The sequence below is a fragment of the Blennius ocellaris genome, assembly GCF_963422515.1.
Source record: "Blennius ocellaris genome assembly, chromosome: 1".
Lineage (NCBI taxonomy): Eukaryota > Metazoa > Chordata > Actinopteri > Blenniiformes > Blenniidae > Blennius > Blennius ocellaris.
In genome coordinates this window covers 30,348,392-30,376,229 of record NC_137650.1, presented here as the reverse complement: position 1 = coordinate 30,376,229, position 27,838 = coordinate 30,348,392, and the positions used below count along the sequence as shown (strand labels likewise).

Genomic DNA, 27,838 nt, shown 5'->3' with positions numbered 1-27,838 from the left:
TGAAGAGGCTGAGTGTGACAGCGCCGAATGAGAGGAGGCGGCGGCGGAGGAGGAGGGACCGAGCGGTCGGGGGAAGAAAAAAAAAAAAAAGGGAGGGAGGGAGAATCTGAGAGGGGGACGGACCGAGGCTGGGTGAGGGGTTGGAGCTCCTGAGACGGGGAAAGTAGATGAGAGGGAGAAGTAAAGAGGGAAACTGAGGAAATCAGGAGAGGAGAGGAGACCAAAAGGGGGGAGTAGTAGTGTTGCTCTCAGAACTGCAGCGACAAGGGCTGGGAGGAGGAAGTTTAGCTCAGCAGGAAGAGAAAATTTAAAAAAAAGAAACACCAAAATTTGCATTTTATTTTCCCTTCCTCTGGGTTTAGAAATCAGAAGATTCCCTCCAGTGGGAAGGGAACAAGAAGGCAGAGGAACCAGAGAGCTTCTGCAGCCTCCGAGTGTCCTGCAGGAGAAGATGGATTCAGACTCCGGAGAGCAGAGTGACGGAGACCTCTCTCCAGGTAGGTCCCCCCCATCACACCTCGCCTCAACCACAGCGTCAGTCAGTCATCCAGTCTGCGCTGAGGTTTCTACTCAGCTCGACTGGATGGATTTTTATTTTTGTTTTCAACACAATCAGGCGAATAATGTTGAACTCTGGAATCATTTCTCTCACGGAAGTGCCAGCCTGTATTGCAATTGAGAATAGTGTCACTTAAGGCATGATAGGCTTAGTTATTTGACACTTTATCCAGAAGCTTTTTTTGAGATTTTTTTTTTTTCTTTTTGGGGGGGAGGGGGGGGGGGCTCTGTGCTGTCAGCTGTGATGTGTGTGCTCTGTCTCCGATGCTGGTGACTGGCAGAGCCTCCTCCAGTGTGCGGATGAAAGCCGGCTCAGTCACCGCCAGGAACAGGCAGGCTCCAACACGTGCGGCCAGTTTGTTCATCAACACATAGAGACGAGCGAAAGAGAGAGAAAGAGGGAAAGAGAGAGAGAGAGAGAGAGAGAACTGAACACAATCATCTGCTCGTCCGTGATGCATCCCACGCTCGGAGCACATTAAAAACCGCTCAGTCAGTTTACTGGCAGTTATGTCAGGATGTTTCATTAAAAAACAAAAAAAAACAAAAAGAGAGTTCAAAGTGTCACAGTGCGGGGCAAGGATTTATTGCAATAAAGACGAGTTATGCATTAAGCATCTTGACACAAACACTGCCGTTTCCAAGCATTCCACACAGACACTACGTGTGGGCGATTTATTGAGCTGTGATTCTGTGGAAAAGTCAAGATATGAGATGAAGCAGGCTGGAGTTCAAAGATTTCGAGTCAAATGTGTCTCGGGCAGGTCGTGCATAACAAACGACTGAACGGCTTTGCTCCTCATCCATCACGACGCTCAACGTGATCGTCTCTTCAAGGTTTCACATTTATGCCTTAAATAAATCCCACGTCTCCCGTGACGGAGCGCAAGCAGATGTCGGATCTTTCGCTTCCTTCGATTAACACACTTTGTGAACGTATTAGGTGTAAAATGTTTTCTGATAAGCCATTAATCACTTGAAAATCATCGCTAAAGGATGCTCTTTGACGACGTAGAGCTTTATCCATTACTGATGCTCTGCTGAACTCCGGCCATCTGTCTGTCCAGCTGGACCGTTGTCTGTCAGTCTGTCTGTCTTTTGGTCTGTTGGCGACGGCAAACGAACCGAAATGCGAAGGCCAGACGGCTTGATGCACATCATCAGCAGGTGATGGCATATCTGCGTCATCTGCTTTTTGGATTGCGTACAACTTGCTTGGATTGTCGTAAATTTCAATCAGCGCATTAATTTTGATTTAAATATTATAGAAAAAAACCCCAACATAAATTAGTACATCACTGAAGCAGTTAAAGTCTTTTTCGGTTAGTCGACCTCAGAAGTTTTAGAATTGATGAAAAGGATGTTTTTTGTTGGAAATTTGATTAATTCTTTTAGGGAAAATAAGTTTGGAAATAAAGCTGCTTTGTGTATCAAATATTGATTAAAAAAAAAAAAAAAAAAGTATTGCAGAGAAAGCCAGAGACTGACTCCACTCGCTCAGCCGATGAGGAAAAACTGGTACGACTCCCTTTATAAGGTCAAAAGTCCCATTGCAACCTGAGTAAATGTATTTTGAAAACAGGTCTATTTTGAAGCAAACGTCATACACAAACATGACCCTTAATACTGGATGAGGAGATGAGGGAAGTGCGATTGATCTGCGCTGGAGGTATTTTGGTGAAAAACTTTCGCTTGTAAATGCGGCAGTATTCTCTTTCATGTGGCTTTTAACCCTCTTGCCCTTGAGCTGTTAGTGGTTGTTGCTGCGACTTTGTGTCTGACATTTTAGATTTCTACCCTGCCTTGGTTTAACCCTCGCGCGCCATTTCCGTGAGCCGTTACAAGCCGTATATTTACATTTAATTCAGACTTTTCCTCTTTTGTGTGCCACCTCCAGAAAATGTGTCTGACCTTGGTTTAATCTGCTGTGGCTCGTGCTGCCTTCATGTGAAGAGCTTGTATTTACAACGTGGGAAGTGAGACTACATATCCTTGAGAAACTGAAGTAGCTGCAAATGCATCTTCGAAGTTAACATATTGATGTGTTTTCTTTTTTTTTGGGGGGGGGGGGATTTCCATTTTCTGTTGGTAGCCAACAGGACTAATAACTGAAGTAAAGCCTGTATGTGATCGGCTTCATATAACCAAAGGTGTGCTGCAAAAATTCTGTGTATCCTTTGGCTGCGTGTCGACGCAATCGAGGCTCCTGACAGATGCGAAGACAGTCAAACCGCTCAAGCATTTCGTGAGTGCGAGAAAAACTCACTTGCAGCTCAGTTGAGCTTTCTCTGAGGTGGAGGAGGAGAGTTGCTGCACCTCACTCACCAACGTTGAGAGAGAAAAGTTTTGTTTCTCTGAATCAACAAGGTAATTATCCTGGTTATTTGAGGGGGAAATAGTGCAACTTTCATCTTTTCTCTCCAGGCGATAAATTTTGCTTCTAAGAACTAAGTGTTTTCATGTCATCAAGTTAGACACGCTTATAATTCCTTTTCATAACGATTATGCATGTGGGATATTTAGTCTGTATAAGCTGGCTTGTTGAGCTATAGAGACATATGTTTAAGATACAGCAAGAGCTGGGATGAAAGGAACAAATCGCAGCTACTTGTTTTACTGCACTATATTTACTGGGTATTAATCTTCATCTATATCGCTCTATACAACTTAGGGTCACATGGCGCCGGAGCTGATCCCAGCTGACTGTAGACGAAGGCAGAGTGCGTCCCGGATAGGTCACAGGTTTACCGCAGGGCAAACGCAGGAAAAAAAAAATAATGACACAAACACACTGTCACATACTCAAGAGAAAAAGGAAATGAGTATAACATGCAAACTCACCACAGAACAGCCCTCAAGCCCAGACTAGACATTTCTGGAAATATGTCAATCTAGTCATACTTAAGTACAATTTACATCACATAATCCATTTTGCATGTTTGTAAATATCTAGCCGTGACCAAGCAGGTCCACAAAGTGAATTTTTATTCACATTTTTTTTAAGCAGTCTATACATTTCACAGAGAAAATGTTTGCTCCTTTGAATACCTTACAAAGACATCATTATTAATGAGATAACTTTGAACACTGACTTTTGTTTTATACAGGTAAAAATAATCACATCAACAATAACTGTTATTAGTTGAATTGTGTTCATTTTGTCGCTCTAAATACATATGTATCGATTCTTTTTTTAATAAAGTGTCTCTACATATAATGACTGTTATTATTGCCATTAGATGCTCTTAAATATAACTAAATCTTAAAGTACCATCACATTTTCACTGGAAACTGAGTACAATGTAATGAACAGTGGGTAGGCGACAGCAATCACACAGCAAAGTGTTTTCATATGAAAGGTTGAACAGAGCATTGACAGAGAGGGAAAAACTTTTGCATTCATGATGTTCCTATCTGTGCTTCATTTTTATTTCCCTTTGTTACGATTCAGCACAAAGCTCAACAGCATGCAGGGAGCCAGACAGTAAGAAAGGAAACACAAAGGTTTCTACCTACAATCATGCAGTCATGCAGAGAGCATGCCTCTAACCATACCAACACTTCACAGTGATTCATCCAGCAGTCCCTCTCTCCGCTTCCTGTGGCAGACAGGAGACGGCCACGCCCTTTATAATGAGTCAAAGCAGGACTTGCTGTCAGCACACACACACCTGTTCTGTTCTCCCAAACCACAGTTGTTAGTCTAAACTTTGCGCAATAACTTTGCCCATTTGTACACAGCAGAGACGAGACAAAGCGTTTCACCGAGCCGTGACACCTGTGGACTTTCACTGTTTCCTGGTTGCAATTATTCCCCGAGTTGTTATATTAGTCCGACATTACGTTGGAGTACGCTGAACAATCAGCCCACGGTCTACTTTAGGCTGATTCATCATGGCGCTGCTGCGACTCACTCCAGCAGCATAATCCAATCAGCCATCTGCAGAATTTTTACTTGAAATTTTCAGGGGAAAGCAGACTTGTTGAAAGGAGAAGCTGCTCGGCTGTTGTAGAACCAGCTGTGAGATTCATGAGGGCATGAGGGGCCGTCGCTGTGCTTTCATTGCAAACAAAACAAAAAAAAAAAAAACTGCAGATGTTGTTTGACGACACAAGTGATATTTAATCTCCAGGCAGGTGATCCTTTTCGTGATTAATTTACACATTCAATATAACCAACAAAGTCTGCCGCTGGTTAACTGCTGCTGATAAACACTTCCACAAACACTTGGAAGATCACGACGCATCGGCCGAGGCCAGAAACACTCAGCAATCGGAGGAGAGCCTCTGCCTCCTGACTGCCATGTTGGCATGCCGGCCACAAGCTTTACACATGAGAGACGGGCAGAGCAGGCCGGCCCTACTGTAACACTCCCATACACCGACGAATCCTGAAAAAATGCCTTCTAGCTCAGTCCCTTGGCCTCCAGACACATGCACCCCTGACTTTTTTTTTTTTTAACTCTGCCTTTAATCTGGTCCACAGATGGAGAGTGTTCACTGTGCTACACCCAGCATTACACACACACACACACACACACACACACACACACACACACACACACACACACACACACACACACACACACACACACACACACACACACACACACACACACACACACACACACACACGCACACGCACACACTCAAGACACCAGGAGCTGGTTCTGGAAAATTGCAACACGAACTGAGAAAAAAAAAAAAAAAAAAAAAGCTGTAAGTGGAAAAGACGACTCAGGAGAAAGTGGTTTTTGCTGCCGGCTCCGACTCAAGACAAACCCTGAAAAACTCTCAGGTCTCAGTGTCTGTGTGTGACTTGCTTTCTCCCCGGTGCACACGTCCATGCATGCATGACCTGACACAATAATACTGTGACATTTCAGCGTGTTTGTGGGACATTTGGGAAGGGAACCGTCTCCCCACGGCTGAGCCATTACTGAAACACGGAGTTCGACCGCAGAGGCACTTTGGCAGGCATTCTGGTCAAAGGGCTCATAGATGCACATTTGGGGGGGGGGGGGGGGGGGGGGTGCGCTACGGTTTAACTGGGGGACCATTGGAAGCAAAGTACACAGTCACTAGAGGCGAGTTCTTTGAGGGAGCTCAGTTTGTATTAACAGAAGTCACTGAGATAATGAGCCCGGAATGTTAATCCTGCAGTAATAGAATACAAATACTTTGTCACCATACTTAATCGAATCATTCTGGTATTTGTACTGGAGTAGTTTAACTCCCCACATTTGTACTTCCTCAACTACTTTCTTGTTTTATTTTCAACGGGCGACTGAAATTTACGGTAACAGGATCAATTAAGGAATTGAGGCGACCTCAAGTTACATCAATAATGATTGAATTATTTGGTTTCCGAATCAAAAATATGATACCAACTCATGATTATGCTGGCGTACCACCACTGAAAAACATAGTATTATAATAAAAATAGTTAGAACGTGTGTTATACTACAACCTCCACCACAAAAAGCCCTCAAATATCAAATATAGCACGATCCAGAATCTGTACTATTTCACCAGTAAAGCAGCTGAATCTGCACTATTGCCAATGGCGTATTTGAAGTATCTGCACTTCTACTTACTATAAGATGACAACGGAATATATTTTCCATCTGTGGAATCCTGTACATAAGGAGCTGTGACGTTACGACTATTGTTTCATTTCTCCGAGAAAAATTCCTCGGCACTGATTGAAATTTTCCTTAGGTCAAGTTTGAATGGATGTTTTTTGACTTAGTGCTAATGAGAAGTTACTGCATGGGGGAGGGGGGGGGGGTTTCTTGTGCTTTCTCACTATAACTTTGCAAATGGGATCAAATTAAGTAGAGAAATGTCCTCTCCCAGTGCTACTTCAGCAAAGAGAGTAAACAAGGCAGAGTGGGAGGCAGTTACACACACAGCTTTTCACACTTAACTGTGCTGTATATAGCATTGTAAGGCTGTGGAAGAGGAAAGAGAGAGAGAGAGAGAGAGAGAGAGAGAGAGAGAGAGAGAGAGAGAGAGAACAGCCATGTTCAGCAAGATATTTCTCAGCGGTTGGAGTTTAGCAGCATGGCACATTAATTAGGCGAGTTTTGACTCAACTTTGAAACTCTTTATTAATATTCTTTATTAGGTGGGAGGTGGAAGTGCAGGCAGAAATGTGTGGAAGCTGGGCTGCGGGTTTAGATATTTCATGGGTAAAAACAGGAACAGAGAGAAACTAAATCTCCACACTGTGTTATCCTTAAAAGCTTGGATTTGAATTAACTCGTGATGACTAAGCTTTCAGTAAAGAGTTCCAAAGAAAGAATGTAGTCACTAAGTCAGATCCAGGTCCTTAAATGTATGTGTGTGTGTGTGAGTGTGTGAGTGTGAGTGTACCACAGTTATTTCCTGGACATTATTTAGTGGTGAGTTGGCAGCAATAACAGCAGGAACGCTTTGGCTTCACACTAAAGTGAGAGCGTATGAGAGAGTATATCCAACTTTATCACTCAACTCAAACTCTGGGTTGAAAACGTTACCCCCATTGTGTAGTTAACCTTCACTCTCATGACATCAATACCGCCATGGGTTTTGTTTTTTTTCTCACTGACATTTGGCTTCCAGTCTCCTCTTGAAAAGCTGAACTATTAAACATGTTATTTTAAGAATCACACTGAGACTGAGCTGTTCAACGAACTGATGGGCAGCACATTCTACACTTTGTTTTATCATTCCTTCCAAACCAGCAAATGTAAGTCAATTCAGAAATAGTTCTCCAACACCCTGAAATATGGCTTTGGATTGAAAAGATTAGTGAAAATGGTAAAACCGCAGGGAAGTTAAACACCAAACACCATTATTTCTCAGATTTACACTAGAAATTTCAGTATCACATGTATATTGATAGGCGGTGTTGTGAGCAATATCATTATTATATTGCGCAATATCACCTCTTAACTAAACAGCGTTTCTCCTTCTGTGCACGATGTGTGTGCGCATGTGCTTGAGCGTAATTGTTGCCTCTAAATTGTTCAAAGGTGGGACTGCGAGCCTGTGTTTGCACTGTGATAAACCTGTCCAGGAAGTGAGCTTAATCAATATGAAAAAAAAAGTTCTTCATTTCCTACAGTCAGTCAGAAATAATGAGTGCAAGTTACATAATTGTATGTCATTGCTCTTACTAGTTATATATTTTAAGGTGGCAGTTTACTATAAAACCAGTTAAGTGGTAAGTATCTCCTCAACGTTTCAATAATGTGCCCAAGACTGTTCTATTATAGTGTTTCTCTAACATAAATGCAGAGGCGTCCGCTCTGTGTGGGATGGTCTCACTTGTTCAATTTAGTCAGTTGGGTTTATAACGTCACTGGTAGCGGTTGTTGAAATAAAGACTGTCAAAATAATTTATAAAGAACAACGAGAAGAAGCAGGCTGAGACAAAACAGAGATAAATTACAAGCAGACAGCTCATATAAAGATAAGCAAATGTGAATTTGGAGGAGCTTTCTGTCCATCAGAGGTGCTGTGACAGAGGCTCACAGAGAGGAGTTGAGTGCAATGGCAACATTGGCTTCTGAGAACAGAGTCGAACAGAGTCGAACAGTGTTAAAGACAAAACTGACAGGTGACTCAGTTAGAAGAACAAAATAGATAAAAGCTCTATATATATGAATACAGTCACTAATGGTCTCTATTTATACAAGAAAAACGTCCAGCTGCAGTTTGTTGTTCAGTCGTCCCCCAAAAAAGTGAATCTGATCCGAACAAAGTTCCTACATAAATGAATCACAGCCGAACAGTTTCCATCAACAACAGAAATGTTTCCTGGAATTAATTGAAAACTTAATTCTAAACTAAATTCAGTCTAATTCTGCTGCTGCAGTTGGTTTCCCAGGGTATTTGCTTTCTCTTCACGTCATTTTAGGAACATTAAAGTTGCAATTTAATTTGTGCAGTCTTTAAAAGACCACCCAGCCCAGTCGGCCTTAATATTATTATAACCACGTCTGAACTGGCTGAAGCATGTAGTACATTTGTATTATGTATATGCATAATATGAATTAAATAGGCAAACAGCATTAGAGTCTTCTGGGAATCTTTCATGCATTCAGACCAACTTTCTCAATTGAAATAAGTGATGCAGCAAAGTCATCGTTTCCTGTTTCTGATTTACATCTGTGCTGTTTAGGAGCAACCGAGGCCCAAATAGAAGACGATGTACAACGTGTTCTTGATAAATATCAGGGGGGGAGTTGTTGCTGCAGGATTTCAGCTCTGTATCAGGGCAATGACAGAGTCAAACTCTGGAAGTCATCTGAGGATTCGCAGCACCTCACTTTTTTTTTTTTTTTCTTCCGTAAACTCAATCAAGAGTGGGTGAACTAGTAAACAAACCAAGAGCCCAAAAGTTCTGGGGAAATCTGGCAACAGCCGGGGTGATTGTGCGTGTAAGTGGTTGTGTGTGCGCGCTTCCTTACGTGCACGTGTGTGCCTCTTTGTAAGCGATGCCACGGCATGCTGGGACTTGGCCGGGGGTGTATGAGAGGAGCGAGTAACCCAGGGCCGGAAAACACTCGCTTCCCTGCCACTCACGCTCGGCTCAGCGTTGTAGATGTTGGTGAGAAATGGCGAGAGGGTAGAGATAGACAAAAAAAAAAAAAAAAGGAGTTGAGAGCTTCATGAGTGTAAGAGAAAGACGCTGCAGCCAGCGCTTGATACGACTGCAGGATGATGCAAGAGGAGAAGGTGGGTGAGAAGATGTTTTGGGTGTTGCGTGGGTATGCGTGTCTGAGGAAAAACAGATTCTGGCAGGAGGTGGGCAATCAAAAAAAGAAAAAAATGGACATATGAACTCACCTATCTTCTATTTACCGCCGCCACCAACTTTTCCATCCTCCTTTTTTTGGTCACTCCTCCACACTCCTATAAATTGAACTGACACGTCCGCAGATGTGAATGATGGCTGTGTGTGTACATATTTTAGTTTATCGTTTTTCATTTATGCAAATCCAAAGCATTCCTCAAAAGAGAGGCCTCCTCTGCTCATCCATTCTCCTTTCTCGATCTCGCTTCTATCTATCTTGACTGAAAGGTGTGAAATGAAAATGAACACGCTGCCACGGCCGTCCACAGGCCTCCCTCGTCCTCGCAGTCCTTCAGGCTCAAAGTCTTCACAGAAAGACAGAAACACATTTAGGGAACTTTGTGTGTGGAGTCCAGACCAGATAAACTAAGCGCAGGCTGAATATCCAGCTCTGTATTTTATCAAGTTCGAGTCTCGCAGTCTGTCATTAGAGCTCACGCACAAACACTCACAACCACACGTTCGTAGCCGAGATGTCTATAAATACATTGCTGCTGTTTTATGAATCGAGAAGTTGTGTGGCTATTTAAACAGCTGCACTTCTTAGCAGTCTTTAGAAATGATTTTCTTTTCTTTTCTTTTTTTTAATCCTCTGAATTTTTTTTTCACCTCTTTGTTGAGAGTGACATAAAGACACAGCTGGTTTTGGTGGGGTTTTTAACCTGTGTTCTCTCTGTGCATACATGGCCGTAGATGATGATTGTCTGTCTTCCTGCGATGAACTGATCATATGGCTGAAGCCCTAACCCTAACCCTAAACTGAATAAATCAGTTTAAAAGGTCAATTATATACAATATGCTCTTAATGATGAAAAGAGATCGATGACTGCAAGTATTAGTGGGCTTGTGAGTCTGAGCTTTTGCCTCTGCTTTGATTGTTACTATTTCACAAAGCTCTTGTTTGCAGGTGGAAAACCTCCATTAGTCCTTCTAATAGCAACATTTACTTCACCCGGAGCCATATTTGCCTTGATGCATTAGTTTAACAACTTCAAATAAACTTTATTTAACCTGCCGAAGACTGTTCAGTGGCTATCTAGTCTGGTCTGTTGCATAAATGAGTTTCTTTCAAGGACCACTGATATCTACATTATAGAGCATCTTTCTTCTATTAACCAGTGTAAATGCAGTTTATCCTCGTCAGTCGTTAGACTGACCCGCATGGTGCTGACAGCTCAGCTATTGTGTCCCTGCAACACTACAGTAATATCACTATAGGCACTGAAAGGAAAGGCCTAACTGAGGAAGATAAATACTAAAAAAAGTGCAGAAAATAGGGTTTGAATCCTTTTTGGCTCCGTAGAAATGATCAGCGGTATGTGGTATATCTGTCATTTATTCACATCGAAATATCCAGTATTTTTGCCCTCAGCCAGCGCTCTCATTTGTCAGCTGGTGATGGTTTTCCAGAGAAGCTCCCAGAGGAAAGAGACGGAGTGGGGAGACCGCCTGCAGCCAGTTCCCATGCCCGGCTCACCAGCTCAGTGCGGCCTGGCTCGTTATCGCAGCCAAACAATGGTACACAACGAGGAAGCCGCAGCTGGAGAAGACATCAACTTTACAGCAGGCGAGAGGTGAAAGGGCAGGGATCTCACAGGACCCGGCAGACCCACGCTGCGCCCCAACAGGATGTCCTGTATACCACTTCTGATCCTCTGAGGACTCGTGGTGACTCTGCTCTTCATAACAAGAAGCAACAGTGATGAAAGACAAGGGCAGAGCAAAAAGGTTGAGGTCAAATCACGGCTATGTCCTCCCCTCTCTCCGCCAATCTCTTGTGACAAGCGATCAAGCCAGCGGCACATTAATCAATCAGACGTCTCCTGCCACTGCCTCGTTTTGCCTCGACTCCCTGGTTCAGCTCAACAGGGAGTTGGCCATTAAAACTAAGAGACAGAGAGTGGGAGAGAGAGAGAGAGAGAGAGAGCGAGAGACAAAGAAAGAGATGAGGGATAGAACATTAAATAAGGTTGTGCAGCAGCCAAAGGCAATCTGTTCTCGTGTCCCTTCTGGCTCAGAGAGGCTCCTAAGTGCTTTTTCCCTGGACTGTTCATCACAGTGGAGACGCTTAATTCAGTCCCCAAGATAAACACACTTATAGCTTCAAACGCAGTCGCGTATATACTGCGTTGCAGACCTCTTCATTATGACGACGTTAACATACCTCAGGACGTTTCATCACAGAGACCACCCCCCCCCCCCCCTCCCCCCAACAGGTTTCTCACTTTGATTTTCTTTTATTAGGCTTTTTTCCATTAATGATAATTCAAACCTTTCTGCCTAATATTCATAATTCAACCTGAAGTGTAGTGCCATTACTCTCATTCCTTTTCATTTTAAACTAATGGTCATAAATAAGCCATATGTCCAAATTATACCAAAGTAATCTCAGTTATATATATATACTGTATATATAACTGAGATTACTTGAGTCCAACAGTAAGTTTGACTGGAAGACATTGGTCTTCACTGATTCAGAAGTGACTCCTGCTAAAACAGTTGGTTCTAGTAGAATTTAAGTACAGGGGGGAAAAACCTTGGTATGGAAAGAGATGGAAATTGTGGTCTTGGGCCAGCGCTGGTGTCACTTTGATCTTTCTGATGCATTTTATTGGTTGTTAGTAGTGACCACTGTGTGTTGTAGTGAGATGGCAGTTGCCAAACTTCTGTCAGTTTTTGTTTTGTTTTTTAAACTATTTTTTTTATTGAGGTTTTCTTTTCACAGCTTTGGTGGTTAGATGTAACACGCAGCTTTGCAATGAGTCAAGTCCTTGTTGTCCGGTAGAAGTGACGGCGGTGTCGTCCTCTTCCCGTCATCTGTCATTTGTCCATTTATCAGATTTATTATAAAATGGAGGCTCAGTTTCTCTCCATTAGATGAATCTCCTCCATAATGCACGCTCACTGCTCGGCCGGGGGTGTTAGTTTGTACCATAGTCTTGTGTTTTGACTTTTTACTTGCTGACAACAGTGTTTTAATTACATACTGATCCTCTTCTTGAACTAACTCATCTGTCACATGTCCCAAGTCACGAACCTTACAAGATCTGGGTATCTCATATCCTCATAGTATTTTTAAAGTCAGCCATATTTTGTCTCAATATTGATTTATGTTTTGGCATGTCCAGAATATGCGTGTGTGGTCTACATCTATCAATACACACGCTCTACAGCGCAGCAGCTGAGTGATAAAACACCAAATCAAAATCCAGCTCTATTCTCTCCATGTCCTGGAGCTAGTGGACGTGCGCTCTTGACTTTTTTTTTTCTTTTTCAGGTTGTCTGTTGTCACGTGACTGTCACAACGACATCTGCTGACTCCTCCCACTTTACAACTCCGGATTTTAAGTCATGATTAAAGCTATCGACTTGTTTGACAGTCTTTCATCCCCCCCCCAAAAAAATGCAGATATCACAGAGTGCTTTAATTTAAAGTCTGAAAAAGACAAGTTAATGCAATATAATGTTGACCTATGAAAGATTTTAAATTTGATGAGGTGTGGTGGTTAGTACTTGGGCTTTGCATCAATATGTGTAGAGTTTATTTGTTCTTGCATAGGACTTTCTGTAGGCGCTTCCATTTCCCCCCCACAATATAAAGACATGTATTCTTACTAGGTAAATCAATTTTTATACAAGTGAGATTTAGCTAATTCTAAATGGTTTGACAATGGTTTCAGCCACGTATGCATGCAGTGGAGTGCATGACAATGGACACGTTAACATTTCTGTGCTGATATGATGAACAAAGTAGGTAACATGTAAGTAATATAACTGCAATGAACAATTACCACAGGTATAGTACCTCTTGTCAAGTGTAAACCTGTTAAAGGCCACAAGAGGCTAACAGGATGATTTGACCTCTTATTCAGAGCCGTTTGACTGAATGCATATACTTTGTTTGTTGGAAGCGCCGTGTGCAGTCAAAAGCAACATCTCAGACAAAATAACAAACATTGACAGACATTAGTACAAAACAAATCCCCCTGCCGATTGTTAATGTGATTTATATTTAAGTTATACATGTTAGTTTTATGACAATGCAGTGTGGATATCTGTTTTCCACACAGGGAAAATAAACGCTATGTTCAGGCAGAACCAGAAAACAGCTGCACGAAAAATCCAACGTCCATTTATCTTGTCATATTCTTTACATAAGTTCTGACTCTTAGCAACTGTGTAGAATACAAATCAGATTCTGATGCCATCACCAGCACAGTGTTGCTGTGACCTGCGAATGAACTTTAAACTCTGTAACCTTAGTTAACGCAAACGGAAGTCGTTAAAGGTATTAAAAGTGAGTTATTTATTAACCCTAAAGCTGTGGATGCCCCTCTACATGCGGGGCAGCTGTTAATGGCATGGTGAATGACCTCCTTCAGTGCCAGGCTACCCTTTGGAAACTGGCTCGGTGTCAGTTTTTTACATGTCATGAATAATGCAGATCGCTGCACTCCACTGTACCGGCTCTCACACCGTTTCTCTCCATAGAAATCGTATCATTCTCCGGCATTTCCACTGCCAGTCGCTTTCATCGAAACAGACGCCTGCATTGCAAGAGACAGAGAGTGTGCAGGGGCGGTAATGCTTGAGTCATCCGAGTCGCCTTGTGGGAGACAGAAAAACGCCTGTACAGGGCCTGTGCAGGTCCAGAAGGAGCGATAGAAAGACCCATAAAATGACAGAAAAACACTCTCCTGCTTGGATGCTTCACCATCTTTTACACACAGTATTTACTATAAGTCTGTGTGTATATGCAACATTGGAAAAAAAGCAACAACAACAAAAAAAAACAGGAGTGAGTTGACTAACAGAGCAGATCAAACTGACTCTGGAAAAGAAATATGTCTCTCCTCCGGCTTCACTAGTTGAGGCACCAGCTGGCACAGTGCTCCTCCTGTGCTCCCCACTTCAGTCGGCTGGCCTCTCAGGCTTGCTTAACTCGAACCCGGCAGGCTATTAAAACCCCCCTTTACTACTGCTGAATGACCCACTCCATTGTTTTCCTCCAGCCTTGTAAATGCAGCCAGAGCAAGCCTTCGTATTGGCCACCGACGAGCGAACCAAAAGGCCAAGACAAAACTAGTGGAAGTCAAGCTGTCGCCTTCGGTTAATCCCTCGGCGCGAAGTGCATTTTATCTGACATTTTCCTGTTATTGATACGCGGCTGTGTTTGTACTTCCTGAAATGGCATCGCTGATGGATGACAGACTTTATTAGCGAGGGCTTTTCCTGGGCTCTTCGCCACAGCGCAAGCACACAAGTCTGTCTCTTGTATGTGAAATTTGAGCGAGCGCCGCTCCTGCAGAAGTCCAGCGTTGCGGCACAGTCGAGGCAAAAATGGACTGAGCGACGCACTGCTGTTTTCCTTATAAAAAGAAAATCTCTGGAAAGGAAAATGTCTGGAAGATATTGCTGTGGTTGCATTTACAGGGGTGCAAAGAATGGGGCTGGCAACCCCTCATTTCAGAAAGGCATGCATATACAATATTGCTGCCTGTGAACGGAAAATCGGTTGCAGATGGAAAGTGAATGTACATCAGGGAATTTTGGTTATGGCCGTAAATGAAGTACATGGAGGCTTTGCAGGGTTTTTTTTTTTGTTTGTGACCCAAGCACTCTCCTACCGTTCTGCATCAAACTAAGTTGTCAGCAGCCTTTCACTTTTTAGCTGTCTGAACTAAAAAATGCTTGGGGGGGGGGGGGGGGGTGAATGGATGCTTGCATTTTTTTCCCCCTTTTCATTATTTGGAGTGCTGTTGGATGTCATCGCTTCATGCACTAATAACTTACCACGTAACGGTAAATATTCCTGAACTCCAGTGTATGCTGGATTTAAAGTAATTGATGGTGATCAGTATTTTTCCTCATGAAAATAAAGCTGTGGGGAGGGGGGGGGACTTAAATGCTGCATTGTGATGCATGGTGGACGACTGGAATTCTGCAGCCCTTTTTCGTGGGAGCTTTGCCGGTCGAAGGTGTACTATCCAAGTCTGTCACCATGCTGCTTTGTATTATCGTCTGTTGTCTTCCGGTATCTTGTTCAAGAGCAATGAGATAAGCAGAATTCTGTATTGTCATACTCATGTGTGAGTTTGCTGTTCGCTCATTGGTCACAGAGCAGGAGAGGCGGCGGAATAAGTTTTCCGTAAGTTTTGATATAAAGTGCCCTATTTGTCATAAATTGCATGGACATTTTACTGACGATTTTTGATACTCATGGTAATCAAGTACAAAAGACGTCCCTCAGCTTAATATGCGGTGCGTACTTTATTTGCGAATATGGACGACTCCGTTTTTCAAGGGTCTGTCGGAAACCCTAACAGGGGCGCACCGTCCCCCGCCTCATCTCAGGAGATATTCAGTCAAATCAGGAGTGGGCACTCCTTCAAAAACAACAACCCAAACCACACTAATCAAGCAGGAGTCCAAAGGCCCCAGTAAATCAAGAGAGTAAAGTCAACACAAAGTCTTCTAAAGGTCCCTATCTAACATAAACATGAGAAAAAAAACATTTCCCTTACATTCACAGCTCACTTCATATCAACACACACGCTGCTTGCTCTGCACCGTCTCTTCAAAGTCCAGATCCTGATAACGACACTGTGAGTTAAGTGGAATCAGGTGGGTTACAGTTAAGTGAAGTTCCTCTTAAGCTTTATTCCCTTCTGTGCTGAATTGATAACGAAAACGGCAAAACAGTTTCAGGCTGTTTATTAGCAGCTCGAGTCAAACTCACCACACTTCACTCACAATCCTGTCCGTCCCTTAATTGGGCTGTATCCACAACACTGGGGTAGGAACCAATGTTTTGTAACATAGAGCAGTAGAAGTAGCAGAAGAAGTAACCATAAAATAAAGAAACATCTCACTAAATCAATTAATTAAATTATATATAAGTCACTACACACATTAATACCAAAAATAGATATTATGAAATTAAATATGTGGCAAATAAAAATAAATATAATTAAACGCAAATCCAAAGTTACACTATAATAACCTTGGAATTTACACTTGAAACTGTTTCTTTGTTGTGGCGCAGTGTATGTGATGGATTTTGCAAGATCACACAATTAGTAAAACAAAAACGACAACAATCTCAATATAAAGTCAATTTTAATGAAACATTCTGCTGCAACATACAATGAAATGTAAAAAAGCAAAAATCCTATATAACCACTTGCTTGGTGGTTTCCGGGGTTGATTGGAGTTTTTTACCAGGGGTTTTGGTCCATGGGTCAAACAAGTAAACTTCCGCGCAGCGCCCCCTGCTGGAGGCTGTCCACTCATTAAGGTGCATTAACAGTTACCTGCTCTTAGGGTCCCTAGTCCTAGGTTCTACTGTACACATAAGTTAGACGGCTTTCAGGAAGGTGGGTGCTGTTTTTTTTCCTGCCGTCTTTTTTCGAGGATTGACCGTCCAAATCGATTTTAGCTACAAATTCAATAAATCGATTAAATAGATTTTTTTTCCCCCAGCCCTAACCTGCACTTGTAACTGGAGTGAGACCTGGTATTTGTTCATACTAAACATGAACATGTTGTCAGTAGCAACGCCAAACAGGAACGCACTTGTCAAGTATGATCTTTCCCTGAGAGCCTGTGTCCATGTGTGCTTGTGTTTTGTGGACAAAAAGATGTCGTACATCTGTTTATGGAAACCTGATCGCCTTTTAGGCACACGTTCAAATCCAAATCATTCAATTTTAGACAGAAGATGCCAAAATCAAATAAGAACAACTGTAGAATCGTGTTTTATTGAGGAAATAAAATAAGCTTTTTCCATAGTTTTTTTTTTTTTTTTTAATGAGGCATTTCTGATAGCTCAGACGGTTATAAGAGCTTGAGCAGAAACTATAAACTTTGAATAAGAGGAATGACACAGTCGTTGCAAAACTAAATGACCGTAAAAAATGGTAGTTATCAGGAGTCATTTATATTTCTGACTTATTATGGATTATTATTGTCATTACTTTTTATATCAGGAAAATCCTCACAGACCACATGAATCTGGCTTTTCTGTGTGATTTCTCATGATCTCTCTGTGCATGCATGGATTTCTTACCTCAGTCCAAAGAAAGCTGGTTAAATGGTGACCTGAAACATACTGGTAGGTGTGAATGTGAGTGTGTGTTCTTGTGTGTCTTTCTGATTGACTAATGATCTGTCCAGGAGGTACACTGCGTTTTAGCGAAGTAGGGGGTGGTAGTATTTTGTAAAAAAAAAAAATGTATGAAGATTTTTCCCCTCAGAAATATGGAAATGCTTCTTCTGAGTGGAAATGTGGTCATTTTTAATTGTGGTAAAACCTGACACTTTGCACCCATAAAATACAACAAGTTGAATAATGTGCCAAATATTGGTATTTCTTTGCTGATTTGACCATTGTCATATTTAAGGGAAGGCATTTTATAATGTTGGTACTAATACCACCCCATGCCCAAAGTTAGGGAGCATCAGCTCCAGCCTTAGATAAAGCAATATAGAAAGTAGATGTCAGTTTATGCAATATTTTATGACCATTGCGATTTATTTATTTTTTTTACACTTTCAAAATTTTAATGATAACTATTCAGCTTTTTCAAAAGCTTTTTCTTTTCCCGTCTGCCGTGGCTTGAACACTAATACCGAATTATGTGCATATATTCATACCCTGACACAGTCAGACATGTGTGTTCTGTGCTGTTCCGGCTGATAAGTGCCTGAAGCGTTGACTCACTAAAGGCCAGTCGGCCATCGTCAGTGTTCGCTGCTGGCCCTGCTAATGGCTCATTCCTCTGGTGACTCTGGAACGGGACCAACACGGGCCTCAGGACCGCATCTCAGAACCAAACTGTTCACTGCACTTCAGAAAATGTCTGGATCCGTGTTCAACCTCATCACTATTTACACTAATACCAAACCTCCCGAAGAGCCAGAATCAACTCACTTAACATCCAAGAAGACCTTTTCATTTCCTCGCATTCGCTCGGGATTACGAAGTGAGTTTTATTTTAAGTACAAGAGTACACAGAGGCTTCACTGATCACTGTCTCAGTGAACGCGGGGAGCGATCTAACTCTGACATTGTGCAATACGGAATATACAATTGGTTCAAGCTGTGCACTTGAGTCACATTTGAATAAGCAGTTTGGCATTAGGCACTTTCATTCATGTTTCTCTATCACTGGCTCATTCATCTGCTTGCTCCGCGGCCGATGAGTAACGCCCCGGAATACGCATGCAGATGTACAGCGGGGTTGTTATAACCTGACACCAGAGACACAGCTCAGCTCCCTGCTTTATTCCAGCCTCCTCTCTTCTGGGGGAAAAGCTTCAGGGTCAATACGGAAAGTGGGACAACTCACGCACATGTGGGAACACCAGAAGTAGTTTAATCCATTACTAAAAATAAATTCCAGATTTAGATGTCAAAAAATGTAAAGTGACTGTGTGCTTAAGTTTAAGAAAAGCTTAATATTCAAATATGATAATATTCACATCTACCCACAGAGATGTTTCATTCAGCCGTTATCTGACCTCTCAGAATCGGCCCCAAACAAACATACTGACCTCTTTAATATCAGTCCCATTACAAAAATAATAGTTTCCCACCATAAACTTGGATCTGGCTCAGTTTTTTTTTTTTTTTCCTTTACAGCTGTGCAGTCACTTTCTATTAAAGGTCACTTATTTGATGTGCCTCGGACTGAAATTGGAACCGAGGATGCGTTCGCACTTGTCAGACTTGGGTGTGATTAAAACCGAGAACCCTGGTGCGACGGCGGCGGCGGTGGAGGTGTGAATGCTGCCCTCCGAACCCTGACGTCCAGCACACAGGAGGGCCAACGTCCGTTTTGAAAAGCAAGAACCCAGAACACCTTCAGTTCAGTTAACTGATTTCGCCCAAAGAGCTCTAAACAAAGCAGATGTGACAGGCGGGTGTGCACAACGTGGACATCTCTGCCTTGTTTGAAAAGTTGTCGGAGAGTTCTTGAAACAGACCTGAGTACCTTCACTTCCAAGTATAAACACGGCGAAAATCAGACCACATTAACATTTTATGCACTGCACCATTTGTTATTTTTTGGGGGGGGGGGGTTTGCAGCGCAGGTTTGGCTGCTCTCCATGTTCCCCGCTGTATGTATGTTCTGATGCAATGCAGCAGAAAATGTTGACTCAGCCTTCTAAAAACATCAGGCGGGACAAAGAGGGACTGTCCAGTCAACAGCCGCGGCGAGGGAGCTGCAAGCGCCGTGCTAATCCTCCGTGTTGAAAGTAAACTTCAGTAACTCCCAAAAACACTCTTATGCAATCATTTCGACGGGCCAGTGGCTACGGCGACTGGGCCTACTCTTTGCCTGGTCTGTTTGTCACGAACATATTCCCACAAGCTGCACAGAACACCCATTTTATTTCGGGTGCAAACTTGAGGACGAATGATACTGAGAAAGTAGCGAGCAGGTAAGAGAGAAAATATGAAAAGGAGGAAGAAGACAAGTAACAGGAAGGCCAGTTTTCTAGCGGCCTCTTCACTGACAGCTTGGACTCTTCTCTAACTCATTCTGACACTCTGGTTCATGCATGTCACTCATCGGAGCCTCTCGGTGACAGGCTGTGTGTGTGTGTGTGTGTGTGTGTGTGCACAAGGGAAAGTAATAGAAAGAGAGAGAGCTCAGCCTTCTCAGTGTCTCCATGTGCACTCATAATCATCTACCCTCACTCGCTCTATGTGCTAAAAATCTCCAGCCAGACCTCTGACTCACCCACCTCTTGTACCAAGCACTCTGACTCACACCTCGAGAAGCCTCATGTCCATCCTCTGCAGTGTTCTCCCTGCACGCGCTTTCATTTTTTTTTCTGTGCTTACGTCCGTCGTCACTCTGGGACGTGCAAACAGACTTGAGACGAGGGGCCACGGCGAGTGAGTCGATAGCCACCTGCTGGTACTTTCAAACCAGGCTCCAGGCTGTGTGTTGAGGGGTAGCGGCAGAATAATTAGTCTGCTTATAGCTCTGCTAAAAACAGAAAAATGTCCCAATCGTTTCCTTGCATACAGCACCGCGTTTTAACTGTGAGGTCCAATCAATCTTTGCTGTAATAATTAAGGATCTTGTTGTTTCATTGCACAGACGGGTAATTAGTTCGACAAAGTGAATGGTCACACATATCGGCGGGATGCAAACCCAAACTGCCTGGACAACCATTGGCCCCGACAAAGCCAGCTTTATGGGGCAAGCTGTCACCTTTATCGGAGTGCCAGGGTTTCAGAAATCTATCCAGTCGGGTTTCTGAATATCAGAGGCTTGCTGGGACAAAGAGCTGTTTCAGGGAAACAGGAAATGACAGTGACAAAGAGAGCCTGTTGATGAGAGGCACAGATCTGCCCGATGAAAAGCAGTTATATGTCCTGTATTCAAACACCATGGGGGCCGTGCTGTTGTGATGCTTATGTGTATGTTATCTATTCATGACCTCAAACCGTGCAGTTATTTCTAAAAAAACTGAACACCACTGACACTCATTCATTTTCCTTCGGCTGATTTATTTGCAGCTCTGAATCTTAGTTTTCAATGTTAACTTTCGGCAGACATTATCCTGGGGGGGTGGGGGTGGGGGGGGGGGGGGTGCAATAAACATCCATCAACCAATGCAAAAACAGCAGTAAGGCTGAGTAATAGTCTGACTCTTTAACTTGCGATTTGCAAATCTTGTTAATGAGCGAATACGCAACACTGTGTCCTCATAAATGCAAAGTGAAAACAAAGTGGGGAGATGGAGAGAAATAGACAGAGCATTATCTATCCCTGGAGAGAAGCGCAACTATCCCGCAGCCCATTTGAAAGAGCTACTAAACTTTATCAGAACAGCAATTCAATTGCACTGAAATCGACAAAATAAAATGATAAAAAGTTACAGAAGTAAAAAGGTAACACCGGTCTAAAAACTGTAGTACCTCACATGTATGCAATGACTATTTCAGAATGAAATAAAACAGGTTAAATGTCAACACATTGCAACACTTTCAGGAAATGTCCATAATGCGAACAATGGGTTTCTTTGCACGAACGTGTCCCCCGACAAAAGAAAGACCGCAGAACAGTTTTTCTCAGCAAAACTGCAAGAAACTAAACTTTCAGACTTTCAAATCACGACATGGTTTTTCAAAGTTCAACTAACTTTGCAGCTCCCTTACTGAGCATTAGGACTCGGGTTTTTTTTTTTTTTTTTTTCATCAATATCCAATATCTTCAACAGTTGTCTCATCTTTAGTCTCAACATGTCATCGTGAGATATTATGGTCTAATGTCAACTGGGTTCAGTGCAAAACACCCACGTAGAGGATGAGGTGACTCCAGAGAGCATTCGGCAGCTAAAACATGAATATGAAAATAATAAAGCAGAGCCACATTATGCATGAAAGCTGCTCTAAAAATAAGGGTAACTCACAAGGGATTTTATGCCAAACATACGACAGATTTGGACGTCTCTCCATGACTGCATATGACTCAAAAGGGTAATCTTCCGGTCTCCAGCGTCTCCAGCGCAGCTGTCAATGAGTGGAGGTTTCCTTGGACACGCTGCTCCCCGTGGTGGACGAGCACTTAATGTGGCAGCGACCGCTATTTGTGAGTGAGATTGTGAACGTGTGTGACAGGTGCATGTGACTGATCGAGTGGAGTGAAGTGCTTAGAGACTGCTGAAGCAGCAAAAAATAGGCTGAAGAGCTGAAGTTCATTTACAATTGCTTCCTATAGTTTTTAACGTAAGCTATGTGGATTTTGAATATATCGGAAAAAATACACAACAACTTACTGTTCTTGGCTAAATCCCGGAAAAGCACAGTTTACGATCAGGAGGATTTCATTTTTATTGTTTCTTTTTAACTTGAACAGCATTCAATGAGTCTATGATTATAAATAACTAACCGCTAAAGTAGAAAAAAAAGCTGACTTGTGGTGGGTCGAAATTGCTTCAGAAAAAAATAATACTCCCTTTCAAAATTACTTCTTCAGTTTTCAAAGACTGACGTCTAGTTTTCTCCGTGAAAACCGAATAACTCTCAATACGTTTAATAGTTAAGCAACTTTTTTCAGTTTGACATGTCTGCTGTTCGTACAGGTGGATTACAGGAAGCGTATTAGGACGGATGTGTTCTGTGGAAAAAGACAGACGAGGACGTTTTGCCTCGTAAGCTGTTAAATATCACGGCGGGCTAATTATACGAGCACGAAATGTCATTTAGCTTCAGACCAACACATGAAATGTCACATCTGTACGTTCACATGAAATGCCACGAATCGGGTTCCCCCCTCCGATTGTTGTGCCTCTTTTGTGCGTGTGCACTTAAACAGCGCACATGACAACGAGGTCCATGCACCCAATCGCTGTCTTGATTTGATTAAATTATAATGACAACAAAGCAGGTGTTCCTCTTTGAATTTGGGCTCATCTGCTCCTCTGTGGTAAGCCCACTGGGCAACGACACCCCCGTCCACTCTGCCTCACTCTCTCCTCACGTTGTACATGTGGAGGAAGAGGTTGACAAAGTGCCCAGGCAACCGAAAGGGAAAAAAAAAGAAAAAAAGAAAAAGTGAAGCCTCTTTCCAAGGCTTTAATCATAATAGGAGTTATCTGGTGTGTAATTTGAAGCTGGGTGGCACCTAAATAAAACCACTTTCCATACTCCCACTTCCCACATTCGGCACACGTTAAGACTGCTGGCATCACTGTACGAGGACACAGGGAGCCTTTGATGTCCTCCTTCGTGACAAATTGCGACAACAGCGGTACGCGGCATAAAACTGCAATCAATTTGGACGTGTGGAGAGAGAGAAAGAAAGAGAGAGAGAGAGAGTGCAAAGAGGGCTCTTATCTGCATACAGCTGCTTGATGTTATCCACAGCAGATAGTCGTTCCTCCAGCGAGTCAGCTCACTAAACCACTGCCAGCACCAGGAAGGCCGACGCCCTGCCGTAGAATGTGGCTGCTGCCGGTTGGTTCATCCACTCTAAATGTGTGCTGTTAAAAAAAAAAAAAAAAAGGAATCTATAAGTGCACTCGGAAAAAGCAAGCTGCAAAGGTGAAAAATGGTGAGGAAAGTTAGATATCAAAGTGAAAATTGATGAGGTTTGGCATTTGTTGGAGCCAAGAACAGTGAATCATCCAAGAAGAGTTTGCATCAAAGCTGTGCCTTATCAACTGAGATCCGCAGTAAAGTGCTACAAATCCTCGGTTACACAACACTGCATTGTGTAACAAATAAAAAAAAAAAAGAAAGAAAGAAAGAAAAAGGTCAATGTGTTTTCCAGAAGAATAAAAAAGACTAGTGTATTTGTACAGTACATTATTAGTGTGCCGAACAATTCAATGTGCTTTACATCAAAAAGAAAAACCGAGGGATTGAACAGCAAAACTGTGGTTGCGGTGAAACTTTTTAAGCAACAACAAAGTAATGTCAGTGAACACTGAAGGACGCAAGCACCCATATTTTCATTACGGAAGGTCAGCAGTTTGCAAAGCCTGCTCGTCTGGATGAGATTCAGCTGTTCAGAACATTCAGAGTCTCTTTGAGGGACTTCTGAGCCTTGAAATGACATTCCACTTGTTTGTCCTGAAGTAACACTTATTCAGATGCATGCAGTCATTCTGAATACGGAGGAAACCAATTGTTTTAAATTGTGCTTGTTCACGTTGATATAAAGAAGTATTTGATGTGCGAGCGACACAACACTGAGGCACACAAGTTTGAAAAAGTGGTTGGTGGTTGCTGCACAAACTTGTATTTATGGTTGTTGCAACAAAACCTGAGAGCAGATTTTGAAGGGCGGAGGAATATAACATTTTACTTCCATTCTTTTTAATATCTATGCCAGTGGATGCAAGTCTATTTCTAGCTGAAACGTTTGAAAAAAAAAAGCTTTAAAGACTTAAACAACAATTTTTGAAAATGTCAAAACTGAATAAGTTTTGTTTTGTTTCTTCTCTGCAGTTTATCAAAACTAAGACATACAGCTAATACAATGGACTATATGGAATAAAGAAGTTTGACATACAAATCGAGTGGGATGTGCTGTTTTGTTTTTTCATTTTACCAATTTAAATTTAAATGTTTCTCTTTTCCTTTCTTTCTTTTTATATATAGTTGTATGTGCGAAATACAGTTTCATTCATTCAGTCAAATATATCTTCCAATAAATCCAGCACATAAATCTCACATCAAATATTAAATGCATTTAATTATGTTATCTGCTCACTAATCAACAGGAATTCTAAACAAGTAGTCAAAAGGAAAATAGAACCGTAAACAATTCAGAATTAGTGAACTTATTGCAATTTAAAATAAAAACAACACTGAATTATTAAGATTATATATGAAACAAGTTCATTAAAGGAAATCAATAGCATGCAATAAAGCGTATGAGAGTTACACTGAATTCTATGTAGATTTTCAACGATTCACACATAATTCATTTAACGATGTTACACAAAATACATTTTCTGAGCATCTGACACGCAAAGTTAACTTTTCTCTTGGTTTGTTCTTGTAGGTCAGGAGAGCTTCAACTCCCGCTCCCTGGCCCTGCAGGCCCAGAAGAAGATCCTCAGCAAGATGGCGACCATGGTGGTGGCCAACATGCTGACGGACGACACCAGCAGCGAGATCCTGGACGAGCTCTACAAGGCGAGTCGGGAGTTCACCAAGAGCAAAAAAGAGGCCCACAAGATCGTCAAGGACGTCATCAAGATCGCGCTGAAGATCGGCATCCTGTACCGCAACCACCAGTTCAGCCCGGACGAGCTGGACACGGTGGAGCGCTTCAAGAAGAAGATGAACCAGGCGGCCATGACGGCAGTGTCGTTCTACGAGGTGGAGTACACCTTTGACAGGAGCATTTTATCCGAGCTCCTGCTGGAGTGCAGGGACCTGCTTCACGCCCTGGTCGAGCAGCACCTGACCGCGCGCTCCCACGCGCGCATCGACCACGTTTTCAACCATTTTGCCCACGGGGAGTTCCTGGCCGAGCTGTACGGCGACGGAGACGAGTACAGACTCTCTCTGAGGAAGATCTGCAACGGCATCAACAAACTGCTTGACGAAGGCACGCTTTAACCTCCCGCACTCCACCTCTTTCACCTCTGGTTTCTTTCTCCTCTCCCTCGCTGGTCTCTCCTGCCTTCTTCTATTTCCTCTTCGCTCACTCGCCCGCCCGCCCGCCACCCACCGACCGCCGCATCCTCTGCCTTCTTATTGCTCGCGTCTTCCTGTTTCTTCTTGCATTCCATTTCCACAGAGGTTGGTGAAACATCCTGCTGCCGTGGTTCAATGAGGGATTTTTTTTTTTTTTAGACTGTCTTTCCACTCAGTGGATCACTGCTGCACATCTGGACCGCCTGCTCTGCATCGTATGCATTATAGCATTCCGAGTCATCCTCTTTGTGTGCAAACGTGTACTGTACCAATGGCCAAAAAACACATACAGTAGGTTTATCTGGATATGGAAGATAATCAGTGGTAGTAATCGACCTGTTTCTCTGTGTGTGTGTGTGTGTGTGTGTGTGTGTGTGTGTGTGTGTGTGTGTGTGTGTGTGTGTGTGGGTGTGTGTGTGTGGGATTTGCTTGAATAATGCTGTGTCGTGTTTGTACATAAGACCAACTATGACGTGAAGTGTGTGTTATGTATCTGTGTCGATCTTCTCTACAAGGGTGTAACACTTGTCTTTTATTAAAGGTTTCTTTAAATCACTGTTTTGCAGATTCTTCCAAAACTCCTTTTCTTTTTTTAAATCAGTTTCTTTGTCCTTGTTTGAAGTCAAAGTAATGATTTTCTCTCGTGACTCATGTTCTATCAAACACGTGAAGAAAAGTAATGATTTGACTTAAATGCTCATGTTACTGAGTGCGTCACGCTTCAAAGTGTCTTAAAGTGTTTGGCTGCTTATCTTTGAGGGCGCAATGAGAATGTTTAATTACGCGGCAAAAAAAACAACGGTCGTATTCGACTGAAGAGCTGCTATATCTTCGGAAGCCAGTTTTGTTTTAAATTTTTTCAGAAAACAATATCTCATAAATTCAGAAATAAAGAACCATTTTTTAAATATAATTAATTTTATCTCATAATTCTGAGATAATTATGTCATTAATTCAGAAAACCAGAGTCGATTTGTATTTTTTTCATGTGAATGCAATACGCTTCCATATATATCAGCACTATATATATTTCATATATATACACATATATATATATATCCAGTCACAAGTCTCGCTGCCTTATAAAACAACACCAGGAAAACAGTTAAGCAGCAGAGTGATGTTTTTCCTTCAGTTGCTTTGGGTTGCTGGATTCATGCTGTCGCTTCCTGGGAGGGTCTGCTAATATCTCTCCACAATGTGTTCAGAATTTCAAACTCCACTCCTCCTTTCAGGCTGAGCAATGAATCATTTAGCGTCTAGAGTCCAGAAACAGTGTTAGAAACCCTCAGTCCCGAGGTCAGGAGTTTTATCAGTCACTGTCTCTGTAGGAAAACGACACGCTTTCAAGACATTTTGTCCGAGTTTGTTAACTTTCATCCGGGTTTCTGATCGTGTGGCCGTTTCTCGACTATTCAAATGCCACCGATTTAAAAACAGAACTTTTGTTATTTAAAAAAAAGCTCATTAGAGTTGTTGCTCCTTCTCTGTGAATGATCAAATTATCTTCTCGTGGGGCTGCTGGCGGAAACAATGGAACTGTTGCAAAATGTAAAAATAAAAACTTTTTATAGTCCTTTATATACATAATCGGTGGATAATCCTGGCTTGTACCGGAATGTTCACATGTAATCAACTTCAATAATAGTCATGTTTGGGTTTTTTTTTAACAGTTGGAGTAAAATATTAGTGAGAGCTGGGCCAATTCAGATATGGTCAGTTGTAGTTGTTTTTATTTAAGCCTTGAAAGTATGCAAAGTTTTGTTATAAAAATGCTATTAGTGTCCACACAAAATAAATATTTTAATAGAGAAGAGAGGTCTCTGGTTTTAATAACGACTAATCTGCCGGCAGCCAAATAGACCAAGTGTAGAAATAAAATATATAATCCAAATAAAATAATACAAATGCATCTCTGATGTATTCAAAGGGCACGAATGCTTTCAGAATACTTAGTTGATATTCGTTTTATATCATAACCGAACTCTACCGTTTCCCTGTTTCCACACATGTGCTGAGTGAGATCTCTTCCCTCTTTTCCATTCTCTCGCTTTCCTGCAAAGAAATGTTGCACGAAATAGCGGCCATGGCAGAAACATGCATGAATGGACAGGATATGGAAAAATAAAAGTTGAATGGTGCATTAAGCCACTACTTCCCTGCCAGTTTGACCTAAATCCACAGCAGGTATATGCGTACCAATGCAAACGTTGAAAATGAGCTGGGAAATCTGCGATTTGTCGTTTCTGGTCCATTAGATG

General features: G+C 42.3%; 1 protein-coding gene across 1 annotated transcript; it reads left to right on the top strand.

Annotated features, from left to right (window-relative positions):
- Positions 1 to 187: 187 nt before the first annotated feature.
- Positions 188 to 26,132, top strand: tnfaip8l3 (tumor necrosis factor, alpha-induced protein 8-like 3). The gene is made up of 2 exons (XM_080500366.1): positions 188 to 497; positions 24,937 to 26,132. The coding sequence occupies exons 1-2, from the start codon at positions 452 to 454 to the stop codon at positions 25,497 to 25,499; spliced, it is 609 nt and encodes a 202-aa protein (XP_080356492.1). The 5' UTR covers positions 188 to 451; the 3' UTR covers positions 25,500 to 26,132.
- The last annotated feature ends 1,706 nt before the right edge of the window (positions 26,133 to 27,838 follow it).

Bases quoted from the DNA above. Each gene is read 5' to 3' on its own strand.
- tnfaip8l3 (XM_080500366.1), top strand. From the start codon at position 452: ATGGATTCAGACTCCGGAGAGCAGAGTGACGGAGACCTCTCTCCAG. The intron at 498-24,936 runs GTAGGTCCCCCC...TTGTTCTTGTAG, and splicing joins TGACGGAGACCTCTCTCCAG to GTCAGGAGAGCTTCAACTCC.